The sequence below is a fragment of the Chamaea fasciata genome, unplaced genomic scaffold, assembly GCF_029207755.1.
Source record: "Chamaea fasciata isolate MVZ Bird 193981 ecotype frontalis unplaced genomic scaffold, bChaFas1.0.hap1 SCAF_22, whole genome shotgun sequence".
In the NCBI taxonomy this organism is placed as follows: Eukaryota; Metazoa; Chordata; class Aves; order Passeriformes; family Sylviidae; genus Chamaea; species Chamaea fasciata.
The window spans coordinates 7148952-7174379 of NW_027094107.1; the positions used below are offsets into that span (position 1 = coordinate 7148952).

At 44.3% G+C, this 25428-nt stretch overlaps 1 protein-coding gene across 4 annotated transcripts in view; it reads left to right on the plus strand.

Moving 5' to 3' along the window:
- GPR50 (G protein-coupled receptor 50) overlaps window positions 1-24185 on the plus strand; it is a 40944-nt gene extending 16759 nt beyond the window's left edge. For 3 of the 4 annotated variants that reach the window (XM_066202616.1, XM_066202613.1, XM_066202614.1), the window contains one exon: window positions 19673-24185. In XM_066202616.1, the coding sequence (XP_066058713.1) occupies window positions 19673-20541 (869 nt within the window). In that variant the 3' untranslated portion in view covers window positions 20542-24185. Of the gene's footprint in view, window positions 1-11909; window positions 12412-19672 lie in introns of those variants that run through there. The other variant, XM_066202615.1, reaches the window with a different exon arrangement.
- The last annotated feature ends 1243 nt before the right edge of the window (window positions 24186-25428 follow it).

Consider the following 25428-nt stretch of genomic DNA (forward strand, 5'->3'; position numbering starts at 1 on the left):
ATGTGACTTGATCTCCTGCTCTGAATAGAGAAAGGGAGTAAAATAGGGAGCAGGTGTTGCTCCTCCCAGCTTTATACGTACTTGAGGATGATGCTTCTTTTAGAAATGTTTCCTTCTCCAAAGAGCCAAGTGAAAACTGTCATCCTGCAAACGATGACCAATTAAGAAACTGCAGCATGGAAATTTCAGGGGAGGGAACAGCATATGACCCTTACAAAGTGCTGCCATCACTGTGGAGAACAAACAACCATGTTTGGCTCCTGGCAATACCTTTAAAAATTCAAATATGAAGTAGCCCAGGAGGACCTCGCTGTAGAGCTCTGTACATCATCAGTGGTGTAGTCTGGTTTTTCTCCAACACCTTCAAGCCAGAAGTTTGGAAGAATTTAAGTAAAAAAAAGGTGCATTTTAATTTCACAGTGGTTAAAAAGGTATCATTTCTTGACAAAATGTGGATGTGACCACATTTTAAAGACTTTTTTCTCTTCTTCCATGGCTAGTTTTGATTAAGACCTGCTTTGCAGCAATGTCAGTAAAGCCAAAGCTTTTATACTTCAGAACATGGAGAAAGGTCCTGCAGATTTATTGGCGAGGCTGGATGTATTTTATTAACACCACCACGGGGACGTCTGACTCTTATTTATTTGCAGAAATTTCACAATTTGGCAGTGCTGTCTGGCAGACTTCCTCTTGATCTTTAGTTGACTGAACATTAGGATTGGCCTGAATAGAAAGCTTTGTTTGAATGGGAACTTCAACCTGTGAACGTTTTTGAGAACCTGAGGCACGCAGATAAATATTAAAGAGTTTAGAAGAAACCAGTAGTTCCTGATCAATGCAGGAATTAGTGTTCTAATTCGCATATCTGTTAGAAATAGAACTTTTCCAAAAGCTTCTGTCTAAATTTAAATGGACTGTTTATAGCAACCAGCCAGTAATACAATATACTGAGCAAAATGTGCTGAGCACGTGAAGCAAACAGGGTTATTAAGCCATGAATAAATCACGGGTTCAAACCAACTTGCGCTAACAATGGTGCCCATTTAAAGAAATTGTACACGTAATTCAAAGTGTTTCAGAATTTATAATAATAATTATGGTTATAATCACCAGGAGGCAATGTTTCTTTCCCTTGGTGGCAGAGGAAACCTTACTAATGGAGGACTTCTCCTTCTCTAGATAAAAGGCTCTAATTTCCCCATGACAGTCAGATCAGACATGTGCTGTTTTGTGGGATTATTCCCCTCTGCCAGATGGGGACAGGCAGAGAAAGATTACAAATTTGGCCTTGTATATTGTTTCAGGAAGTGAATGTCTTTGACTCTTAATTCCTGTACTGTGGGGAATTGCCGTGTCCACATTTGGGTTTTGGTGTTTAAAATTGGAACGAAAAGTCAAAATTCACTGCAGACTGGAGGTCGATTGCAGCTTGTTAAAACGCTCTATCGCTGCTGAAAAAAAAAAAATGTAAATGTGCATATAAGGTAAAATGGAACTTTTCCATGAGGCAGCTCCTTCTGGCAGTGGTGGTACAAGGCACGGGACCAGATGACCCTCAGGTCTGCTTTGATGTGGCTGTTCTCAGGCTCAGAGCATTCATCAACCCTTTGGTCCCCATGAGGCAGGAGAAAACACTGCCTGAACAGACCTCTGTGGGGTGCTTCAGTGTGGCAAATACTGACCTTATTCACCTGGCTTCCTGAAAACTTTCTGCTTCTAAGTGGCACTCAGAAAGTCAAAGCCTTTTTTTATAGAGAGGCCTGAAAGTGCAGGGTGCTGAACCAAAAGGAAAACAATCAAAATGTGAACTTTCTAGAGCTCTGTGTATTGCAACTCCTTGAATTAGTGCTCTATATGACTTCTGGGGAAGCCTTTTATTTATTATATCAGACATAACTATGTGAAGTCATACACTTTAGAGGTATGCAAGTATGTTCCCAATCAAGAAAAGAATTTAAAGTTACTTTATGAGTGGGTACTTTCTGTAGTAGTTTATTTTTTACAGTGCCTGATGCTCTTTATCCTCCTAAAACTTGCAAACAGGACAGATAATGTGGTGGGATGGGATGGGATGAGATGGAGTTTGAAGAATAGAAAAGCACCAGAAACAGCTTCTTATGAGGTTACCTATCATCCCCTGCTAAATCCATCCTTGACAAAACATCTTTAAAGGAACGGTCACAGAAGCAATGTGAGTGTTCACACTTGCTGCAGGACGCCAAAATCAGCCCTGTTGGGAATGTAGCAAAAGAAGGGAAATGAGGGAATTTGCCCTTGAGTTTTGTCAGTACTGGGAAGGGAAGTACCAAGTGGGTTGGTTTTCCTACAACATCAGTTTTCCCACTGCACTCACTTTTCCTATTTTTCACTGAAAAACAGGAGAAAGCACCAAGGGAGCGGGATAGAAATGAGAAAGAGAGGAATGGCAAGGATTCTGTTGTCTGTGGGATGTCGATTTATGAGCCTCATAAAATGCTTTTCTGCTTTTCCTAGTGAGAAATAATCATCCAGTTCTGTTATCTTTAAGAGAGTGATGATTTATGCTCTCAGAATGTGTGGCTCTTTCCACTCTTCCACATCTTTTCAGTGCCAATGTCTTGTGGAGGTTTCTTTTTCCCAGGAAAGGTTGGACCAGATGATCCTTGGAGTCCCTTTCCAGCCTGGTTTTCTATGATTCTATGATAAAGTGTGTTTGATTCTTATTTTTTTTTTTTTCCATATGTAGTTGTGTGGTGTTCTCCATTAAGGCCTCTGTGATTGTGTCTCTGGGAAATGTGTGTAGACAGGTAATAATTCACATGGTACTCCGCGCCAGAGTCAAAATCTGTGTAATTATCTAAATGACATACCCTGGGTGCTACAGAGCTGAAGAAATTTGTGGCTTCTAATCTGGGCTTTATGACATATCTAGTTTTATGTTTGATATTATATGGGTAATCCCCATTATGTTATCCAAGTTTGCAAAACACATCTCCAGAGTATTGGTTCTTGGATGATTAGTAATGGACATTAATCATAATTAAAGGCATGTCATTATTTGAACTTTTGAATTTGTGTCCTTTCAATGTTTATATGACTGTTGCAGCAGCTGCAAATATTGTTGTAAACACATGACCACATCCATGGAAAGAAGTCTGTAAATGATCAGAAGATTAGTGAAATCAGGGCTTTCTTTTCCTGGACTTTAAATGGTGTCGGCAGCATCGTTACCTTCCCAACGTGTTTTCCCTTTTCTTCCCAATACAGAGAAGAGCCAGCTTTGCCTTCCTTTGCAAAGCCCTGTACATGGATAACAATCCAAACTGATTCTGATACCATCTTTTTGTACCATTTGAACATTGCAGGAGAATGTGTGAGCGAGGGAGGGCAAACATTTAGAGAAGAAGGTGCTGTCACAGCCTGTAGCTATGGGGTGTGTGCTGTGGACGCGTCACCCCGAAACGTGCTGTGGGGTGCACCGTGGTGAGCTAAGGCACAAAGCATGCCTCTCATCATGTGCCCAAAGAGGCTGGAGCCAACACATCCACGAAACAGCGAAGTTGGGTTTGTTTTCAGAGGGTTTGTTCCCACGCAGTCTCCAGCACGCTCACCCCGTGTAGTGGACTGAGCATTTCAACTTCCAGCTCTGCCTGCAGGGAAATGAAGGAGCATGGGTTTGAAGACCTACTGCTTCTCCTTGCAGAGGTCACACCAGTTCAGTGAGAACCGGGTTTGGCTTCCCATGACACAGCAGTCTGAGGGGAAAAATATATGTGAATCCTGGCTGAAATGGATAATGTCAGATGCAGAAGTGTCATTATGCCTTGCCCTGCTGTCTGCCTTGTGCTTCTGCTGACAGGGGTCTTGCATGGTTCCCAAAACGTCAAATGTTGAAGGCAACCGCACCTTTTGGGTCTCTCGAGAGAGTGTGCAGTGCCCCCGTCCCCTGACTTCCCCAGCATTCCATCCATCCTGGTCCCCTTCCTCCCTCACAACCTGCCTCCTGGGTTTTGTCTTCCTTCAGCCCAATCCTGCGTGAAAGCAACAGAGGGAATTGGGAGGGGCTGTCATTGTCCTTCTGCTGTCACATCCATCCCAGGATAAATCTGAGGGTGATTTCTGAGTTTAATGTGAGCTAGCCTCAGTTTTAAGCATTGCCCAGTATGTTCTGCTCTTACTCCTGATTTTTCTCACCTCATTCCCTCACATTAGAGAGGGAACTGTCCTGCTGACTGCAGCAAGCAGGCAGTACAGAAGGAGGGGACACTTTACTCATCATTTACTCATCATTTTACTCATCGTTTACTTCCATTTGTGATGCCAGGCCTTGCAGCCCCATCTGTGAGTTTTACAGAAGGGTGGGAATCCCACTCAGTTGTACTGATGTAGGTCTATAGTGCAACCCGTGTGCTTTCCTCAGCCTTTTGCTCATTTTAAACCCTCCTGAGTGAACCCTTTTTGTTCTTCTTCTTATGTTTCCTCCTGCCCTAGCTCCGTGTCCCATCACCATTAAAGGTTTTACAGATAACTGTTTATTTTTATTGCATCCTGCAGGCAGAGCTCAAAGGTTGAGAGGAAAGATGTGCCAACCTGGGGTTTCCCTGAGACGATTTCCTTTGTGGTGGAGCATTCTGGCTCCAGCCAAGCCTTTAGCCAAATTTTCTTTGTCAGCCTACGTTTCAGGATGTGACCAGTTAATACTAGAAGAAAATATGGCCTTTAATTCTTTAATTCTTAGGTTTTCTTCCAGGGAGTGAGCAATGGCAGCCCTGCAGGTCCTCAAATGAGTGCAAGATGATAATGTTTTGCAAGAAGAAACCTTTGCTGGTGAAAAATTAAGTAACCAATTTCCTAGATTCTTTTTTGCAGAAAACTATTTTTTTGGGTGTTGTGAGGAGGAACAAAATAATGGGTTTGACATGTTCAGAAATTAAAGTTTTCATGTAAAACTTTCTTGGGAAAAAAAAAAAAACAACCCAACCCAAGATTTTAGTTTTATAATGAAATTAAAAGAGCTTGAAGCCACAGTGAAATATTCTGCTCCCAAATTGCTTCTTGTTTGATGCACTGGAAATTACGTTTTCTGAGGTAATCAAGAACAAATTGTGTTGTAGCAGGAGCCAAAGCACTCTTGTTCCAAACAAAAGGTTGGTTGTACGACCTGTGTGCTGGAGCGTGCCAGGAAGTGTGTGAGGAAAGAGCAGTGACACTCCAGATGCCACACTTTGCCAATCCTTCCATTTTCAGGTTTGGTGGTTTTTTTGAATTGCAAAGTTTATCTTGTGTTTTGGACAGAATAATACAGATCCAGATCCAACAAGCAGTCTGTCTTCAGTGGCCTGATAAATTGTTCTTAATTCTCTGGAATAGGTTAATTTCATTTAGGTAAGGGAAGGCAAAAAAGCAGGCTTTTCAGGGCACTGCCAAAAAGAAGATTAAGTCAGCATCAGATCCATTAGTCAATCAATTTATCTATGTTGGCTAACACCATTTCAGCCTCTTTCTCTTTTTTTTTCCCCCCCTTGGGTGACAGTTTAGGTAACTCACAGTTTCACTGCTGTATTGCAGCATTACGTGGTGGTTGCTCTGCATAAAACTAGGTTTACTGCCCTCTTCCATTTTTTAAAGCAGATTTCATTTAGTTTTATTTTTTTCATGGCAACTTTTTTCTTCTTCTGTGAATGTAGCATCTCTTTGAAAACTCATTTCTGGGACTATGCAATCCTAATCATTGTCGTAGGCTACTGCAGAACATGCCTGTAGTTGAAGTTAATTAAAACATGTGCCTCTATTAATTGCACATGTTTGTGTGTCCATCATTATTCAGTGCCAGCTCTGAGTTCCTTTCAGGACTCCTGTTCCAGGCTCCACGGTGTGCTTGCTTGGGGTTGTCTTGGCAGTCTTTGTTTTCCTCATTTCAGTTTCCTATGACAGAGGATTGGAGATTCCTCATAGACAGAGGTTCTGGTGTCAGCTGAAGTCTAACCACTGGTGGAGACTTTTTTCACCTTTGGAATATTTCTAACATGTCTGTCTTTTGAGGATTCTTTGCTAATTCCCTGGTGTTCTATTTTTCAAATTCTTCCAAGAAACGTGCGTGCCGGCTGTTGTCCCTGCCTTTGCTGGTCTTGCTGGAGCAGTTAGGGATTTCAGGAATAAGTACTGGTTTAGAGGAGACCTCTGCTAATAAATTCTTGCCCACAATGAGTTTTCATCTTCCAGTCAGTGATATCCTCATACTTGCAGATACCCGTGGACCCAAGGGAGGCAGATCCTCTGCTGGCAGAGCAGGGAGCTGAAACATGCAGAGGTTTGCTCATGCTGCATGGCAATTAACTAGAGAAGTCTTGCTCGAGACAAGAATGTGTCTCCTGTTTGTCCTTACATTCAGTTCTCCTCTCTAAGACTAGTTCTCACTAATTAAATGCAGAATTACGCAGTGCAATCACCTTCTGCCCTCTGAAGAAACAGAGAACAAAACCTGTCAGCGCTGCACTCTCCTGCTGTGGGATAATCTGGAACTGGCTGCTGGTTATGTGCCTAATTTGTTTGGTTTGTCAGTGTTTATTAGGGGCCTGACTGAAGCAAAATCATCCCGTCCCCTCTGGAAATCAGCATCCTTCTAGCAAAACGCACAGTTTGGCTTGCAGGATACTTTTTAGCCCCTGTGGTGCCTCTACAAAATCAGCTCCAGGTGTGATTTGTGCTCTACTGTTCCCCCAGCAGCCCCAGCTGCTTTTTGTGGTCACCAGTGACCTGTCACTGGCACGGAGAATTTGTGAGTGCTGATAGTTGGTGACAGATACGGCCTGGGAGGAAGGAAATGTGTGGTTAGTTCCAGGATGGCTCTGCTCTCACAGCCCCGTCAGCATCCTCCGTGTGGGATACTTGCAGATTATGATGGAATATTGTAACACCAAGTGAACAGCAGCAAAAATTCAGTCTGGCAAGATTCATTACTTTAATATTGGAGGGTTTAAGCTGATACCAGATTAACATATTCATAGGGTTTTAGGAACTGCTTGGGTATTAACTGCTACCTTTTAATCTGAAAACTTTGCAAGGGTGTCGCGTCTCCTCTGCGCTAATGACTCAGTCTGTCTCTGTAAGAGGTTGAATTTCTTTACATGGTGTTTTGAGACTAAATATGAAAGAGGGGAAATGGCCCTTAATTTTAACAAGTTCCCATTTGGTTTAACAGCTGCTGTGAGATCTCTCTTGTTTTTTTGGCTGTGTTTGCCACTTTGGCAGTGTGTTTCTGGTTGTCAGAGTCATACAGAGTTCTAATGAAGTGCAACACTTTTTTCTTCTCCCTACAGCTGTTATTTGTCATTTGATAAAACTCTGCCTTGTGAGAGTTTTGTTCCTGAATAAATGATAAAAGGACAGCTAGTATCAGAAGGCAGTGCTGGCATGAGAGTTTCTGCTTTGCTGCTAACACAGAAGAAGCCGTCGCTCTCCTTTTGAAGGATGTGTTAGGTGGCTGAATTTGGGAAAGCCTTCCAGCTCCTGAGGGAGCCAAAGGCAGCCTCTTCCTCTGTTCTGCCCTTTGCTGCTGCCCTGTCCTAATTAGCAGTTAAACTCCACGCCCTGTGCTCCCAGGGCCAAGACACTGCCTTCTGGCAGTCACTGGAGGTTTGTTTCTTGTTGCAGTGCAGAAAACACTGTGTGTTTCTCCTCTGTGCTCCCAGATGAGGGCTGTGGGACCTGCTGAGTCAGCAGACATGGCCCAAGCTCCTTGGGCTTCACCTTCCTCCTCCCCAGAGCTGGGGAGATGTGGCAGGCAGAGCTGGGTGGCGACGCAGCCTGGCCACGGCGCCTCTGGGGAGGTTTTTGGGTGGTTCAGGCTGGAGAGTTTGCTGCAAGAGCTGGGCTCTGTTATTTGGTGTAAATCTGTTATTGAAGCTGCAGATATTGTTTCCTGCTAACTCGGATGTTTCAAATAACCCCCTGATTCCTTAGAGTACACACAGAACTCAGCTGAGCTCTTTGAGTGTTAAGACATCTCATGTGGTTGTTGTACAAGGCTGGTCCTGCCAGGTTGAAGGTGACTCCCACGCTCTCAAGGAGTTTCTTGAGCTGCCTAAATGAGTGTGCAGCCAACACTGGTGTGCTCCCATGCCTGACAGGGAAATACACAGTCCATCACCTCATGCTGGGACTGTTTGCTGGACTCCACTCATTCATGTGCAAAGCTCTCATCCATTGCCAGCAACGTGCCAGGCAAGTTTTTGGACAGGATTTCTGCAAAGCTCTTTGTAGTGCACGTTAACCCTGTCTGCTCTGTGTTTCTGTGCTTTTGGGGTTCCCTTTGAAGGAGGAGGCGGGCAACATGCTGTGAGTTTTCGTTCCCTACCTGGATGTGTCTGTGTTGCACTGCTGCTGAGGACTAGAAACCCTCATCCTTTCTAACCCTGCCAAATCAGCCCCCTCTTAGAAAAGTATCTTTAATGCTCTGTGATTTTCCCACCACCCTGAAGATTTCACGGTGAGTGTATGGCATTGGTATTAATTACAAACACTTCTCCCTAGAAGACTGTATTAGCCCCGTGCTTCATTTCATCCTCAAAACTTGTCTTACTTTGGAGTTAGTTCATAAACAAAATTACTTTATTGGGGACAGATAACAACATGGGGTTCCAGCAATTAAATGAAAAGTAGCAGGGAATCCTAAGGAGAGGAAATGGAGGGTCATAAATGGCTCTGAAGAGGCTTGAAGGCAGGAATTAATGTCTTATGCTTAATGAATGACAGCTCTTCAAAAAAGGCTGTTAGATAAAGCAGTATAGGAGTGGAGAAGAGGGCATTTCAGAAATTGCATAGAGTGAGGGAGGTTTTTCTTTCAGAAATTTAGCAAACTTGACCATTTCTCTTGTCTTTGGAGAGGGTGGCAAATGGAAAGGACGACCTCTAAAACTGACAGAAATTCCAGCACTTCAGGAGCAAAAGGCACTGTGAAAAGCTGTAGCTTTTTCCTCTATTTTGCCCCTGCCAGAGGAGAGATCTCACACTGACTGAAGGTGCTGAATTATTCCTTTGCTTTTGAGTTTACTCAACCAGCACATGCCTAAAGCTTTTCTCTTGTGGTAGCAAGTGTGGTGGAAGGTAGCTTGGATTTGAGTAAGGGCAATGTAGATGTAGAAATGATAGAATCAGAGATTCATCAAGGTTGGAAAAGAGCACCAAGATCATTAAGTCCAACCATTAGCTCATCACTGCCGTGTTCACCACTAAGCTATATCCCCCCAGTGCCACATGCTCACGTTTTTTGAACATTTGAAGGGATGGTGAGCCTGTTCCAAGTGAAGAAAGGCTCCTCCTTGTCAGCAGTTTTTAAGAGCTGTGGCTCAGAGGGATGATCAACCAACCTCTTGGGGTCCCTTCAGCTCTGTTGTCGCTGATGGGATTTATAGTCACACTCTTGGCTGTACAAACATGAAGGTGGGGAGCAGAGTCTCCTTTACCAACTGGCTTGAAAGGTCCACTCAGGGTTAGGATTAAAGCCCTCACCTCTTGATGGGTTCCTCATGGGAGTCCCGAGGCTCAAGTTAGCACATTACCACTTTGAAGTGTGGAGGTGTGGGTGTTAAGTCGTTTCAGAGAGAGGAAAAGTCTGTGATTTATTTCTTGCTGAGAAAAGTTCATTAGGGAGAAAAAGGGAAAGGAGGGGAAATGTTTTAAGGGGTCACTGAAGGCACCATCAATTGATGGTGGTTATACAACTCTAAAAGTAGGCCTGCCCTTATCACTACAGATCAGAAATGAGGACTCCGGGGTATTCCAGGATTGGGCAATTTAGCAAAATACGTCAGAGTTTCTTTGGCTTATGTTGATGCCCCTTTTTTTTCAGCATCTTTTATTCTTTCTGGAGCTTTTTTTCTTTCTTTCTTTTTTTGCTGGGGGCAAAACAAACTTTGTGTAAGTGCAGAATCCAGGAAGGCTCGTCTATTAGAAGCTGTTGATAACAAAGTGTCTGCCAGCCTCATCAAGTATTATCCACGAGTCTGAGATCTGCCCTTGAATGTGTGTATTGCTGCCTGTGAGTCTGACTACTTACTTCCTTCAGGAATTTAGGTGTCACTGTCCCATGAAGTCTAATTTGCCTTGAAGCCACTTGGATATTATCCCAATTAAAAAATAAAAACTAGACTCCCACTGAGATCAGTGTCAGAGCACACCCACTCGATCCGTTTGTTCACACAGGCTCCTGTTGCAACACATTTCCTCTGGACTTTGCTGCAGGAACATCTTTCCTCCTTTTACAGAGCCACACATTTCACCTCAGTGTTTTGTAAGTCGTTAGGAAAAGAACAGAAGCAGATGCCCTCTAGCAGTACATTTGGGACTCCTCAGTGCAAGGTTCTCATATCATCGATCGTTTCTTCTTGTTCATCCTGTACCCAGGCTTGACATGACTCCTGTAAACCCTGTGGAATATCTGGAGTGAAACTTTTGCTGATGTTCTGGGAAACACTGTTTTTTGGACTCCTTTCTGGGAAAATGACATGAGAATTGTGGGGTTTTTTTATTTTCCAGTATCATCATATTCTTACTGAACTAGCTTTAATTGTTTGCATTGGACTTTTGCCTGTGTAATAGTGTCAGAGTCCCTGAAGTGCTTCCAGGTGAAAGTAACTCTCCATTTCCAGTGGGATTAGTAAATAGTTACGAATGAACCAGGAGATCCAGAACAGATTTGCTTTTGCTTTCTTTTCTCCTACTTGCATGCACAATGTCTCTCACAGTTCACGTAGTCTTGATGAAGCCATGACATCTTGGGGCTCTTTCTTTGCCTGTCTGTTTTGTAAGGAATATTACTCCTCTTCCTAGCAGGATGAGCAATAATTCAGGTATCTCAACCTTTTTCATTGTCCTTAGTCATGCTGCTTTCCTGTCCCTCATGGCACCATTTCTCTTCCAGCCTCATCTCCTCTGTGTGTGTGTGTGTATTGTGCCTGCACCTGCTTCATGCCAGGTTCAGTGTGAGGCCACTGGAGAAAAAAAACAAATGTGGGCTCTAAGGAATTCTGTGAACGAAATCTAGCCCATGGGGGTTTTTTTTGTTTAAAAAATATGTTAAGGTCTTCCAAAGAAAAGCCAGTCAGTGGCAGCCCAGCACTCCCTGTAAGGCACACCAGGACTGTGCTGTAGCCTACAACTAGGCTATCACCTTGGAGATAATTTGGATCCGAATTATGTTTCTTTTTCCTAAGTCTGGTGGCAAATGCTGTGCAGAAGCACAGGTGATTATCACCCTGCTACTGCCCTAACACCCAAGCCTTCATTTAGGTAACCTGGAACTGGTTCAGAATGAGTTAAACGCCAAATGGCCTTCATCAATGGGAACATTTTTGCGTGGTGACTATTCCTTTAGTAGCTTCATCATTTCCATATGCAATTCAAAAGAACTGTAAGGACAAAAAAAAAAAACCAAAAAAAAACCACCTCCCATTCCCACCAACCAAGCAGGAAGAGCTGGGGCTGGAGAGAGACTCAGCCCTGGTATGTCAAGGCTGGGAGGTCAAGACAAGTTATTTATTGTGGCAGGGTAACATCTGCTCCTTTGCAGTGGTTGTAGTGACTGGTGCTGGCACTAAGGTTTAGTCAAGGAGGAGCAGGACCAGCTCCCAGGCTCAGCTGTGGTGGTTCAGCAGGGCTCTCCAGGGCAGTCAGACAGGATTTTTAACACTAAAATGAGCTGTGCGTTCATATCTGACTGTATTCTCTTCCTGACAGCTGCCTAGGAATTGGTTGCTTGCACACAGCTCCTTTCCAGGAACACACTTTGGCCAACATCAATAGCAAAAGAGCATTATTAAGTCTATTCAGCCTGAGTTGACAGATTTTTTTTTTTTTTCTAGAATAGTAACAGATGGCAAATGGTGGCAGTACAGCTGCTGGGACTGGGAGAGGATGGATGTTGGGTTTGTCATTTCAGTGGATGCTGGCAATAATTCATATTTATGTTTATACAGGGTCTTTCCTCTTTGAGAGCACTTTACAAAGCAGGTGATAAATAATGGGCCTGGAGTTAATGTGGGCTGGTAGAGCTCATCCCCATGCCCATGTGGCCAGTGTGGGAGGGTAAATATAAGGGCATTGACATGTGCTTCCTACTCAGCCTGGATGTGGGTGAGGCAGCTGCTTTACATGACACAGTGCCACTCAGCAGGGACCTCAGGCAGAAAAGGAGGGTAAACAACTGGAGTTCAGGGGGGGGGACGCTGGTATTAGCAGATTCAACTGCCATAATTGCATCCAGGAAAAACATCCCACTAGCAAGAGCTAAGTTTAGAAATCCATAAGAATTGCAGCACTGTGGTGTTCCCTCATGCAAAGGGTCAGAACTTTCAGGGAAACACAGGAAGAAGTCATTAAAAGGCACTTAAATGAGCATTAAATGGTATTTTAGAAACTTGAAAAATGTTGAAGGTAGGTGAAATGTCAACTTTTATATATAATGTTTTCCTTTCTTTATACTCTATTCAGACCACCTTTTCAGGAAGGCGTGCCCAAGGTGAGCAGGATGTGTTGGGATTAATGGGTAATAACATTTGGAAACTTGCCAAACAGTTTTCCCTGGGATGGTGTAAAAACTTCTTTTTCTTCATAAAGTGTTTGAAATTCTGGAGATGGGGAAGTTGCTCTGCATTGGTACCAAAAGAGGGCTGACCAATTTTTAAGGGCTCAGGAGAAGACGTAATTAAATAATTTTAATTCGTTTGAGAGAGAATGTCCAGCTGCCATTTATGCAACAGCAAGAGAAAAATGCTCCCCTTTACATTGCTTGCAGTGTAATGGCAAGTGATATAAGGAAAGACATGAAATCATGCTAACAGGGCTGTTCTCTAATTTCTAGCTCATTTCCACAGACTTCTGAGCTCAGCTAAGGCTGTGAATCTGGCTGGTCTTAGCCAAATGAAAATTATAAGTCTCTGGGGTGTGAACACTGCCAACCATTGCCCTTTTCTGCATTCAGTTAGAGTGGCTGAAGACATGGCTCAAGTATGGTTCTGGCAGCAAGACAATTAGAAAGTCATGATTTAAAAGTCTAAAATCCAGTAATCCAGTCCTTTCACCTGGCCATGCGAGCAATTCTTTAGCCATCACCCAAGATGATACGTGGTGCATAACAAATGTAATTGAAGCTCTACGGGGCTGGCCCTTTCTTCTCCAGTAAATGCTGTGTATTTAAAACGGTAAATACTGGTTTTCTCCTCCTTTCCCAGAGGTCCAGAGGGAAGAGCAGCTTTCACAGCTCCAGTGATGTACTGGTGAGCAGGCTCGTGGAGCCAGTGGTGCCAAATCTGTGCCAAAGTGCCTGGTCCCGGGAAGGCAGAGGAGGAGGAGGAGGAGGAGGAGGAGTTTGCTTTGTGGACTTGGCCTTGCTCAGTGCATCTGCAGGGCTGGCACAAGGCAGGGAGCAGCTTTAAGTGCCCACAGCTTTCCCATAGGGAATGATTCCAGCAAACCAGATAATAGTTTGGTAGCCTATACTGCTGTTTTCTGGCTTCGTGGTTGTGCTGAGAGGTCTCAGAGGGTTGTTTTCAGGAGTTAAATTATTCTGGAGTTTCATGCATTTTTTAGGACTTTCATAATGCCCTTGAATTGGATATTTCCACATTGTCTAATCGTATATCCTGAGAATGCTGTGGGTTGGCAATACCTCCTGCCCTTCTAGTTATTACCCTCTGTATCATTTTTTACAGCACAGTCAGGATTTGAGAGCAGCTGACAGCCCAACTGCGCTGTCTGTTTAACTGCAGGAAACCACACTTTATCCCCCTCTGAATGCTAATGGAGTAATGATAACAGATAATTAATTGAAGGCCTTTTCCTTTCTTTTGTTTATTCCTCTCTCTGAACATACTCCCTAAATACACAAATAACATCCTCAATTAAAATTTATGGATTAATGAATTGAACAACAAATCTTTTTCTTTCCTTTTTTTTTTTTTCTTTCTTTTTGCCTGGATCTCAGTGAGAATTTTGCTGATTTTCACTTGTGCTCCCCTGTCAAACATTTTCAGTTGTCAGAATGAGTAAGTATACACTGGGCTGTCATAATCAGATAAATCAGTGCTTATCAGAATGGTGGAAAGAGATGACAACAGTCTTGAGATCCCTCCTGTGTCATTGCCTGTGGTGTTCACACTGCCCTGGAATCCAGGAGCTTGTGAGGATCAGTGCAATGGGTCACACTCCCCTACAGAGGGATGGCTCTTAATGCACTTCGATGGGGTAAATACTGTCCTCCCCAGCACTGACCCTTTAGAATTTGTGACATAAATGCTTGTCAGAGTGAGGGCTGCAGGCTCAGCATCCCCCAACCCCGCAGCATGGTCATCCATTTAATCACAGCAGCTCACGATCAATACCACTGCACACGCTCAGTGGTCTCTTTAAGGCATAAAAAGGAAGAAAATTGATCTGAAAGCGTTTTCTGTGAGCTGCCACTTAGTTTGCAGGAGTGAGCACACACTTCACATCTGCGGGCTGGAGGTTAGTGACATACAAGCAATCACACAGCAAGTGGCAGGTCAAAACAAACAGGAGAAAGAGGCTATCGCAGCTAATAAAGAGTCTTGTTGCATGCTGAACGAAGCTTTTTATGACTATTTTTTTTTTGCTTGGAGCAAATAGTACATTTTGTTTCTGTTTTGCAGTGAGCATAAGCTTTGGAAGGTTAAACAGAGAGTATTAGATTATGGTAAGTGGTCATCAGAGGCTTGCTTTACAGTCATGGCCTGTTAAATTGTTTACTGAACCTCATTATATATGTGTCTCTGAGGCTGATGTGTGTCTTAAATCCCATTTATCTGGAAGACCTGATAGTAGAGTCTGTTGATTTTTTCATAAAACCCGAATGAACAAACATAAAGTTTAAGATTCTCTTTATTGCAAGCTGTGGTTTTATAGTATAATTATAGTAGCAAGAAGTCACTGCGAACATACCAGTTGCATCAATAAGCTTTCAGCATTTTGTTTCATATCTTCATTGATGATCTGGATGAGGGGATTGGGTCCACCATCAGTAAATTTGCAGATGGCACCAAGCTGGGCAGCAACTGACAGAACAAGAGGACACAGCCTGGAGCTGCACCAAGGGAAGTTTAGGTTTGATGTTGGAAGGAAATCCTTCATTGAAAGAGTGATTGGGTGCTGGAATCATCTGCCCGGGGAGGTGGTGGAGTCACTGTCCCTGGAGGTTTTTAAAAAAAAGATTGGATGTGGCACTCAGTGCCATGATTTAGTTGATGAGGAGGTGTTAGGTCAGAGGTTGAACTAAAATATCTTAAAGGTCTTTTCCAACCTAGTTAATTCTTTGATTCTGTGATTCTGTAATTCTGTTGTTCTGTATCTTAGCACATTTTTATCCACAGAGGTTTTTAGACCTGCTTTTCTGCAGCTGTCAGTTAATCTGGCAGAAGCTGGACAGGCACCAGGGTGTGATCTCACTGCTGGGAAGAGGTTGGAACAGCAAGGTGACTGCTCATGCAGTGAGCCCCGTGGCACTCATCCATTGTGCTCATGGGTCAGCCTTTCACTTGCTGCCTTTGAAACTGCTGTGTGTGGTTTTGTGTGCCTCAGAATGCTGTGCTGGGCGCTTGGGAGCAACTCAAATCCCTGCACAGAGGCTGGGAGGGAAGCAGCAGCCTGGACAGCAGGCTCACTTGGAGCTAGGCTGTTGCAGGTGAGCAGAAGTTGATGCACGCCACTGTGTTTCTGCTTTGGTGCAGATCCTGTCTCTCGGGACAATTCGGTTTCAGCACTGGGTGTACAGGTAACAGTGCTAACTTCACGGTGCATTGAGCACCTCTGTCTTGTTCACCCGAAGGAAACAGTTCTGTCGTTCTGTAATACTTCAGCAGGGAGTGTAAAAGAACTTCTCATGAATAACAAAGAAACAAGAGGTTTGGGTGTTTGGGCATTTCGAAATGTACAGAAAGCGACAATTTCAGAAAAATATTTCATCTCCTTCTCCTCCCCTCACCTTTTAACCCTGGTTGTGGGTTCAGGATATGTAAACCACAGCCTGTAAAGGACAGCCCAGAGCCGCTGTGTGGGAAAAGCAGGGAGAGGCTGGATCTGTGCAGCTGGAGCTTGGACTCCAGGGGATTTCCAACAGCCTCTTGAGGCAGGCAGTGGCAGTGACCCTGGTGTTTGCACAGTGATGCTCAGTTAATCTCTGTAGAACAATACCTGTTTGGATGAAAGTCAGGTGCTGCTGGGGCAGCCTGCCGGCCAAGACTCTTACGTATGTGGTTTATTGATTCGCAGCATTCATTGAGGTATTTCCACGTTTCCTAGAACCAGGGCTTGACAATAAGTCCTCAGATAACCTGTGTTGTTGGATGATCCAGGCAGAATGAGAGGTAGGGCCAGGGAAATGCTGGAGTACAGGAGCAGACTGCTGGAGTGGGCAGAAATAGATTTATGGGAGCAGAGGGGAAACTTGAAAGAAGTGCTAGGGCACGAGATGTTCTGGGATAAATTCGCTTTTGCATCACTTGCACGTGCCTAAAATCTGCTCTGCAGCTGAGCTTCAGGTTGTTTGGAATCAAGTTTGGTTTGGTTGGTTTTTTTTTCCCTAAACAATTGTGGATTACACTGTGAACAGGGTATTGTACCTCTACAATCTGTACCTTTGAACTTCTGTAATGTAAAAGAATTTATAATTTCTCTGAAAATGTGGACAAGTCTGTATTACCAGTGTTACACTTGCCTTTCTCCACCGTTCCTGCCTCTTCACGTATGACTCTGCAAGTAGAGGGTGGAGCACAGTGGCACATGAGCCAGTTTATACTGAGTAGAAATTAAAAAAAGGGACGGAAAATGTGAAAGCTAATAAGGAAACACAGTCACATGACAACAAAGAGGAAAAGATACATCTGAAAATAGTGTTACAGAAGCAGATAAATTTAAATTGGAGATAATGCCCTGCTGGTATTATTTATGGGCCAGACTCCTTTGTTTTATAGTGGGAAAAAATGTAAAAATAAAGAAGTAATGAAGATCATTGGCAGGAGACTGTTCTTTACCTTACCTGAAAGCCACATATTAGACGGGTTTCAGTTCTGCAGAGTCTTTGGGGAGGAGGGTCCAACCTCATCCTGCAGAGGGAAGGACACAAGCTGTTGGTGCAGGGCCCGGCACACAGTGGTCTCACCGCAAACCAGGGACTGCAAGGCTACAGCAGTGTTTAACTCAGATCTCTCCTGTTTTAATAATTAGCCAATAGCCAGTTTCCCACACTTTGAAGGGCATGTTCTGCCTTGGTGGCGTGGCCGTGTGCCCCCTCTTTTCAGAACTCAGCCATTAAAAATGCACTGATTTCCAGGACAGACCTGCAAGTGGCTGTTTTGTGGGTCTGACTTTGCTCCTTCATCTCACCAGAAGAACAGGGTGAAGCTGAGCACGTTCCCACATAAACTGGGAGATGGGTTTGTTTCTGCGAAATAATACTGAGTGATAAAATACTTTCTGGCTGTTTTTCCGGGCACCCCAGCACCCAGCCTGGGCCATGGGTCTGCTGGTGGGTACGAGAGGTGAGACTGCACCAGTTTTTCTCCCTGAGTGGAGGAGGAGATTATTCCTTTCTTGATAAAACCATCTCATTTTCTCCCTGCAATGCAGTTGTGTCAAAATAATACACACAATACCGTGCTCTTGGATTGAATCCAAACAACCAAGTTCATCCTGTGAATATTATTTTTATAGATTTTTTTTTTCCTCATCTTTTTATTTCCTTTCAAATATTCAAGTTGGTTAAGAAAGACCAGCAGAAACAGCTTATTTATTCCAGCAGCTGGCAGTGAAGCGAGAGTAGTAATTTTCCCTATGATTTTTCTAAGCTTTGGATTAAATCCACGGATGTGGTGTTTTAAGTAGGGAATATTCAGCTTTGTTCTGCTCTGCCTGGTTTGGAACTGGATGTTGAATGTGTCTCTTTCATGCCCAGCAAAGGCAGAGATTTGCTTTCTGGCTGCCTGTGTATAAATGTGTATCCAAGTAGGACAGGTCTGGTGCAGAGGCAGAGCTGTGGTCCAGTTAGTGGAGTCTGTCTCCAGCATCCTCTGGAAGTCTCCTAAGTTGGATTGCTGATACCTCTCTGTCTCTGTTCCTCTCCCTTGAAAATTGGTTTAGAAAAGGTTTCCAAAAAGAAATTCTGGTGCTGGGGGCACATTTTCTTTTTGTTGGAGTGCATATTTTTGATCGAGCGAGTAAAAGTTTTGCTGCAGAAGAACATTCCCCCTCTGGGGTGCCTGCAGCATCACCAAACCTGGCCATAGTTGGTTCTGCCCTTGACAATGGGCAGAAATGGAATTAATTATCTGGGGGGCCAGGTTCAGTAACTGCATTTTAAAAGGCTCTCAGTAAGTTATTAAATCAGCAAGAAAGCAGCACGGAGGCCCAGCAGACGCCGAAGCTGTGTGCTGTGGTAAACCTGTGTATGTAAAATTTCTCTCTAAAAGGGTTTTAGCACTTCACATGACCTCTGCTAATACTTACTTTTAAGTGACAATCTGTGTCAGCTGCCTGAGCTCCACACTGCCAGGGGCTATTCTCCAGTCTGGACTGCTTTCCAGTCAGCATGAAGTGGCCTGATATGACCTGTTGACCAGTCCTGATAGTTTTTGTTGGCACAAACATAGCCCTGACCCAACTGCAGTGGCAATGCAGCTTTCCAACAGCCCTTGGGTGTCTTTTCCAAGTGCTAAAGCCTGTGACCTGGTTGAATCGAGATGTAAGAGAGTCCTTTCAGGGATACTGCACAAAAATATCTCTTTTTAGTAATTTTTAAAAAATACATATCTACTCCACTAGACAGCAGGATATGAGGGTTTGAAGAGAAGGTGCTGGTGTGATCAGCTGGATGGGATGTTGCCTGTATCACATAGGAGCACAGGTGTTCACACCTTAAACGTGTTACATATAACTCTATATATACTCTCTCCGTGTGTATATGTATCTGCTCTCTAGTAATATTTTCCTTCCCACTACTGCACATACACCTGAAAATTGCAAAGTTCTCTGCAGAGGTGGCTGACTGCAGCTTCTTCATCACATTCTCTGCCTGGGACCAGACAGTGAAGAGGTGGCTGACCTTCCACATTGACCTGGACACTTTAAAATACACCAAATAAGATAAGCATGTCAAGGCTGGCTGCACCATAGTTCCCTGAAGAACACACAATCCTTTGCATGAGCAGTGCAGAAATTCTGGTGAATGCGTACCTGCTTACGTGCAAAAGAACACAAGAGACCTTTCCTGTGCAAGTGCTGTCGGTGGAATGAATAAACCACTGAAAACGGAACCTGCCTACCATACTCCTTTGGCCCATGATGGTCAGACAGAGTCAGGCTGGCTGATTAACAAGGAGAGCAGAATCCTTCTCTCCTACACAACTTAGAGGACAGCAGGTACCTGACTCCCAGCTGTAGCCAAGTCAAGGGTGACACTTCTAGTGTAATCTGTTCCAAAGAAGGAACATGCAGGTCAATCATGCCTTGTTACTCTCCATTGCTGTCACCAGCAGAGCAAAATCTTTCTTTCTAGGGTTTCAAATTCCAAGTGGAGAGTAGAGCGAAGCCCATCAGAAGACTTAGGCCTAAAGAGGAGGAGTTTTGAGTTGAGTTGTCCATCTGGACCAACGCTAACCTCTCACGGTCTCTCCTTTTTTTTTTGCAGGCAACATCTTTGTCGTCAGCCTGTCCGTTGCAGACCTCGTGGTTGCAGTTTATCCCTACCCTCTGATCTTGAGTGCCATCTTCCACAATGGGTGGACCATGGGAAACGTCCACTGCCAGATAAGTGGGTTCCTGATGGGCTTGAGTGTCATCGGGTCCATTTTCAACATCACGGCCATCGCCATCAACCGCTACTGCTACATCTGCCACAGCCTGCGGTACGACAAGCTCTTCAACCTGAAGAACACCTGCTGCTATCTCTGCCTGACCTGGGTGCTCACCGTGGTGGCAATTGTGCCCAACTTCTTTGTGGGCTCCTTGCAGTACGACCCCCGGATTTACTCGTGCACCTTTGCGCAGACGGTGAGCACGTCGTACACCATCACGGTGGTGGTGGTTCACTTCATCGTCCCCCTCTCCGTCGTGACGTTCTGCTACCTGAGGATCTGGATTTTGGTCATCCAGGTCAAGCACAGGGTGAGGCAAGACTGCAAGCAGAAACTCAGGGCAGCTGACATCCGAAACTTCTTGACTATGTTTGTGGTTTTTGTCCTTTTCGCCGTGTGCTGGGGACCATTAAACTTTATTGGCCTCGCTGTTTCAATTAATCCTTCAAAAGTGCAGCCACACATTCCAGAATGGCTTTTCGTCCTGAGCTATTTTATGGCCTATTTTAACAGCTGCCTCAATGCTGTGATCTATGGGCTCCTTAACCAGAATTTTCGAAAGGAATACAAAAGGATATTGCTGACACTGTGGACTCCCAGGCTGCTGTTCATTGATGTGTCCAAGGGCGGGACAGAGGGGATGAAAAGCAAGCACTCTCCAGCCATAACAACCAACAACAACCACGCTGAAATACACCTATGAGTCAGGACAGTACTATTTATTCTGGATTACAGTTGTATATATAATATATAAGAGCCTTTCTAGCTGTGTGCATTGCACAGCTGGTGTTGCCCCCGTGCAAGGAAGGAGTCTGCAGCCTTTCATGCTTAGCTTATCGCTGTGACATCAAGGCTTTGAGTAAGGATTTTCAGAGTGGAAATGACTGATTTTTTTTTTTTTTAAATATATGTCATCTTTCACTGTGTGCCTAATTAATTGGTTTGGTTGCTTTTGCCACAAGCATGCCAATACTCGAAAAGGGAAGTGTTCAGAGTGCATGGAGAAATGCAGTTATGCTTGAAATGTGACCTTCAAGAGACAGCAAAATTGCCATTTATTACACTCAAACCTTTCTCCCCTCCCTCCGAATTCTATTTTTCTAGCATTAACTTAACCCGAACTGTATCAAAACAAAGTGTAAACTGCATGGCTTTTTACATTTTAGATAGGAAACCAGGTACAGATAACAGATAGGTATTAGCCAGCAGGTGTGGTACATATGGACACGGTGTGTGTTTTCCTTTTTCTTTCCTCTTAAGGTTTAGGAGCTAGCCTGGGCTTGATGTGAGGCAGGCAGAAGCCAGACCAGTGTGTGTCTGATGCACTCATTTTAATTGAGTGTCTACAGACGTTAAGTACCCTTGCACTCTCCTTCCCAGGCCATGAGTAAGTACACGACATATGACATAATCTAATTGCAGTAAGATACTTGGAGCCTGATTCTAATTTAGGCAGTATCTTGTCATGGCCAGCAGTCATTCCGAACATCTTTCAAAAGCCACTGCTACATGAACATCACAATAAAAGAGATGAACATAGCAGAGTTCCATCTGTGTAACGCAGATTGCGACTTTTAAGTTCCACTAACATTTACACTTGCAGACAAAAGCAGAAGGGGAAGGCAGTTTATGTTCCAAAAATCCCTCCTTTTGCCCATCACGAAACATGAATTTGCTGACGGGAGAAAAAGTGGAGATTTTTTTTTTCCCATTTTATTCACTTACGGAACTGTAATTAACTCGTGGGGAGACGAAAGCTACTTAAGCATAATTATGCATCAGTTCTGTTAAAGCCTGGACTGTGCTGTCTGCATCATTGGAAACAATGCCACGAAGTGCTGAGGCGGCCAGTATCACATTAGACACAAGCACATGGGCAAAGATAAGGCTGTTTCTTTAATGGAGTATGAAAGGGGTGTGTGTGTGTGTGACGGCAGCTGTCTGTAGAGATAACTTCCTTGTTTCCTTAGCTTCATTGTGAATTCATCTCTTTAAGGCTTTAAATACGTGCATCCTGCTTTCAAACAATCCCATTAAATCAACAGGTAAGGCTCCCCTGGTGCAATTCCACCTTCAGGTTAGCACACCTGCCTCGATGTTGGTGTGCTGAGTGGCGCAGCAGGGAGAGGGGTGGGTCTGAGCCCTGGGGATCTAACAGGACAGCAGGCAGCCCTGCCCCTGCTCCAGGACTGCAGCCTTCCCTCTTTGCTTCCAGTCAAAGCACTGAGTTCCCAGCACTGAGCCCTGAAAGAACGACACCAGACTTTGTCTCTGCCTGGAGATGGAGGTGTGTAGGATTTCCCCAAAGCCTGAGCAGGCTGTGTGCCTAATCCTTTGGGAAGATAATAAGCCATTTGTGCTCTGCTTTCTGAAACAAACTTGCTGCTGATCGTCCCTTCTGCTGATTTTTTTTTTTTTGGGGGGGGGGGGTGGAAGAGGAATTGAGAGAAATTAAGTCTGTTTCTGAAGCGGGCCAAGGAACTTTGCATGCTGTGTTGCCTCCATGAGGACTGAGTGTCTCTGCTGCTGCCATGTGGTGAAGGTCACTGCAGTGGAGGGGGGGCCCCTGCATTTGTAGGGTGCCCTGGCACTTAGGAAGTTTCAAACTTGAACATCTCAGCCACTTCAGATGAATGTTGTTTTAAAATGCACTGCAGCCAGCCTCCCATAATAGGAATCAAACCGAGTTCTGTTTTGGCCTCTTAATCTGCCTCAGCATGGCCAAATAAAGGTATTTTGACCCTCAGAAATAACTGTTGTCTGTTCGCCTTCCAGAAAAACCACCCTGGACGAATTCACACCATTCCATGCGTGCAAAATCATTTTGAGTTAAACTTGGATAAGAGGAGCACTGAGGGCACATAACTGCAGGGAGTGTTTGTCCCATCACGCCAGGGAGATGTCCTGTGTTCCATGACTAGTCTTCAAAGTCATTTGCAATTAGCCACAACAGCGTTAGTTAGAATCACATTAGCAAATAATTCGAAGCATCTAGTGCCAAGTGAAATATACTGCTTTAAGACAATTGTGAAGGATGTTGTGCAAGTTTGCCAAATATCTCAAATACCCCAAAACTGGGGTTTCGTTGTATGGATCCTTGTCTTTTTAACTGAATGTTCAGTGAAGGTAATGTGGAATGTTTTGGGGTTTTTTATTTTGTTCTTTAAGCTTGTATTTGCACTATTTCTTATTCAGGCTCCAAAGTTAGCAGCCAGCAAGTATTTGAACCAAACCAAGTCCAAAGAGGTCGCGAACAGGCAAGCTGTGAGAGTCCCTTCTGCGCCTGGCAGGAATGGGAGCAGCAGGAGCACGATAGGGCATCTCCCCGGGACTCACAGAGTCACTGCTCAACCAAACTATGCAAAACCTGATCTGCTTGTCTTCTGCCACGGGGTCTGAGCCCAGGCAAAGTTCCTGCTGCGCTGGGGTGGGTCTGAGCAGCTCCCTGCAGTGCAGACCCTGCAGGCTAGGGGTGCATCTGGCAGCACAGGGAGCACAGCACTGGCACGACCTGTTCAGAAGGGCTCTGAGTGTCCCAGGGAGGTGGCCAGGGCTGGGCTGATTCAGCCACCGTGGATGGAGCTGAGGTTTGCAATATGAACCATGGAAGGCAGGGAATGTGGCCTCAGACAGGGAGCACTGTTCCTTAGCACTTTGAGAGAGGCAGCGCTTAGGATAGGATGGAGTTTTATATTGACTTATTTTAAACCTACCCGAGCAGCTCCTTATTTTTTATGTTAGGAAATGGTTAACAGGGTACAAGAGAGTTTATTTTTGTTAGCAGTTGTTTACAGAAAAAGGGGAAGTGTGTTTTAGCTGAGAATTCCGAGCGGTGTCACAGTTTCCCTATGGGAATCTAGCTTTAATCCAAATTCGAGATTTCAGTGAGATCCCACAGTTTAAATCACATTCTGCCAATTCCACTTGTTGCATATCTGGCCTTAAGACTCATTGAGATCTCATAAAAACTAGTTTCAAATCACTTGCTCTGGGTTTGATATGGTGTGTTGAATACCTATTCTAGTCCCGAGCTCTAAAATTGTTGTCGTGGAAACTTATGGATAGGCAGTGCTGCTGTGAAGGATGATGAATCTCTTGCCACAAAGAAATAATTTGGGTGTTGCTAATGAATGTTGTTTCGTCAATTTAAGAAGAATGTAACCAATATATTTATATATAAATGTGTATTGCATATGCTGTTTCCATTTTAATGTTTAACTGAGGATCCTTCAGTATACTTTCCTATTTCTATTTTTGTTCATAAAATAGATTAATTCCCTTTACCTGTTAAAAATGTAATAAATCTGCCATTGCACTACTTACTGATTTTTTTTTTTCTCCAGTAACAGCTACTTTTTAATAAATATTTGGAACATCAGCTTGAGTTTTGTTGACTCCCAGAAAGCAGATTGAATTGACAGACATGCTTGAGTTCACACACACCTCAGCAGCCCAGCTTGGACCTGGAGGTGAATGACCCAGGCCATCTGAGACATCTCCTTGGATCCACAGGTTGTCTTCTGTGAGCCAGCTGCCTTCCTCGTCAGGGAAGAAACTTTCTGCACACAGCCATTGGTCTTCTCACTGTGTGTCCCTTCAAGGCCCTTTGTCTTGTCCCTTTGCGTGGGGTGCCACGGCAGCAGAGTTTGTCATCTCCATCTCCTTGCTCTTTCCTGGGAAGGACAGCACAGCTGAGCTGTGAACAGGAGGCTGTGGGAGCCAGGGTGGTCGCAGGTCAGGGCACAAAGTGGTGTTGGGTTGTAGGGGAGGGATGGGACAGAGAGGGTCAGCCTGGGCTGGGGGCACAGCGAGGGCTGACCCTCCCTTGTCTCCATCACAGAGATTTGTGAGGATGCTCCATACAAGACGTTCTGTTTGTGTTCTTTCTCTCGCCTCTGATTTGGGGTAGGTTTTGCTGTACTCATTCAGCCAATTAGTTCTGTCCACAGGTTGCACTGATTATATTCCTGTGCTGACTTGACTGGAGCTGTTCTGGGAGGAGGCTCTGTGCTGGCTGTGAGGCAGGGGATATGGGAGTGTGGTGAATTGTACCTGCAACTTGAGCTCCCGTTTCCTAACCAGATGTCACACGCAGCCCTGGTGCGAAGGTACCAGAGGCTGAGATTATCCAGTAAAACAAAGAACATCCATTAAACCAAAGAATTGCTGAAAAGCCGTGGAGCAGAGGTGTTGAATGAACAAGGACCATTCTTTCAATGACATCCCCAAGCAGTATTGTTACTTTTTAAATCTTTTCCAACAGCCAGTGGCCTTCACCTGCTGCTTCTACAGTCAAACCTGCAATGCTTGGGGATGTGACAAGCTGAAAACAGTGTTTATGATAGTGGCAAATCTCAAAACGTCTCTCTGAGCAGAGCTGCCAGAAAACCCTTTCATGGACTCGTACCTGCTGTTTCTTCCATGTGGAACAGAATGAATTGAACTGTCAGAAGTGAGGCAGTGTTATTTATTTACTTGTCACAAAGTGTAGTAACTGGGAGATAAGACAGAGATATAAAACACAAGAGGTGTGATAATTTAATGCCAGGATAAAATCTCACTCATAGTGACTACTTAGAAATCAATATTT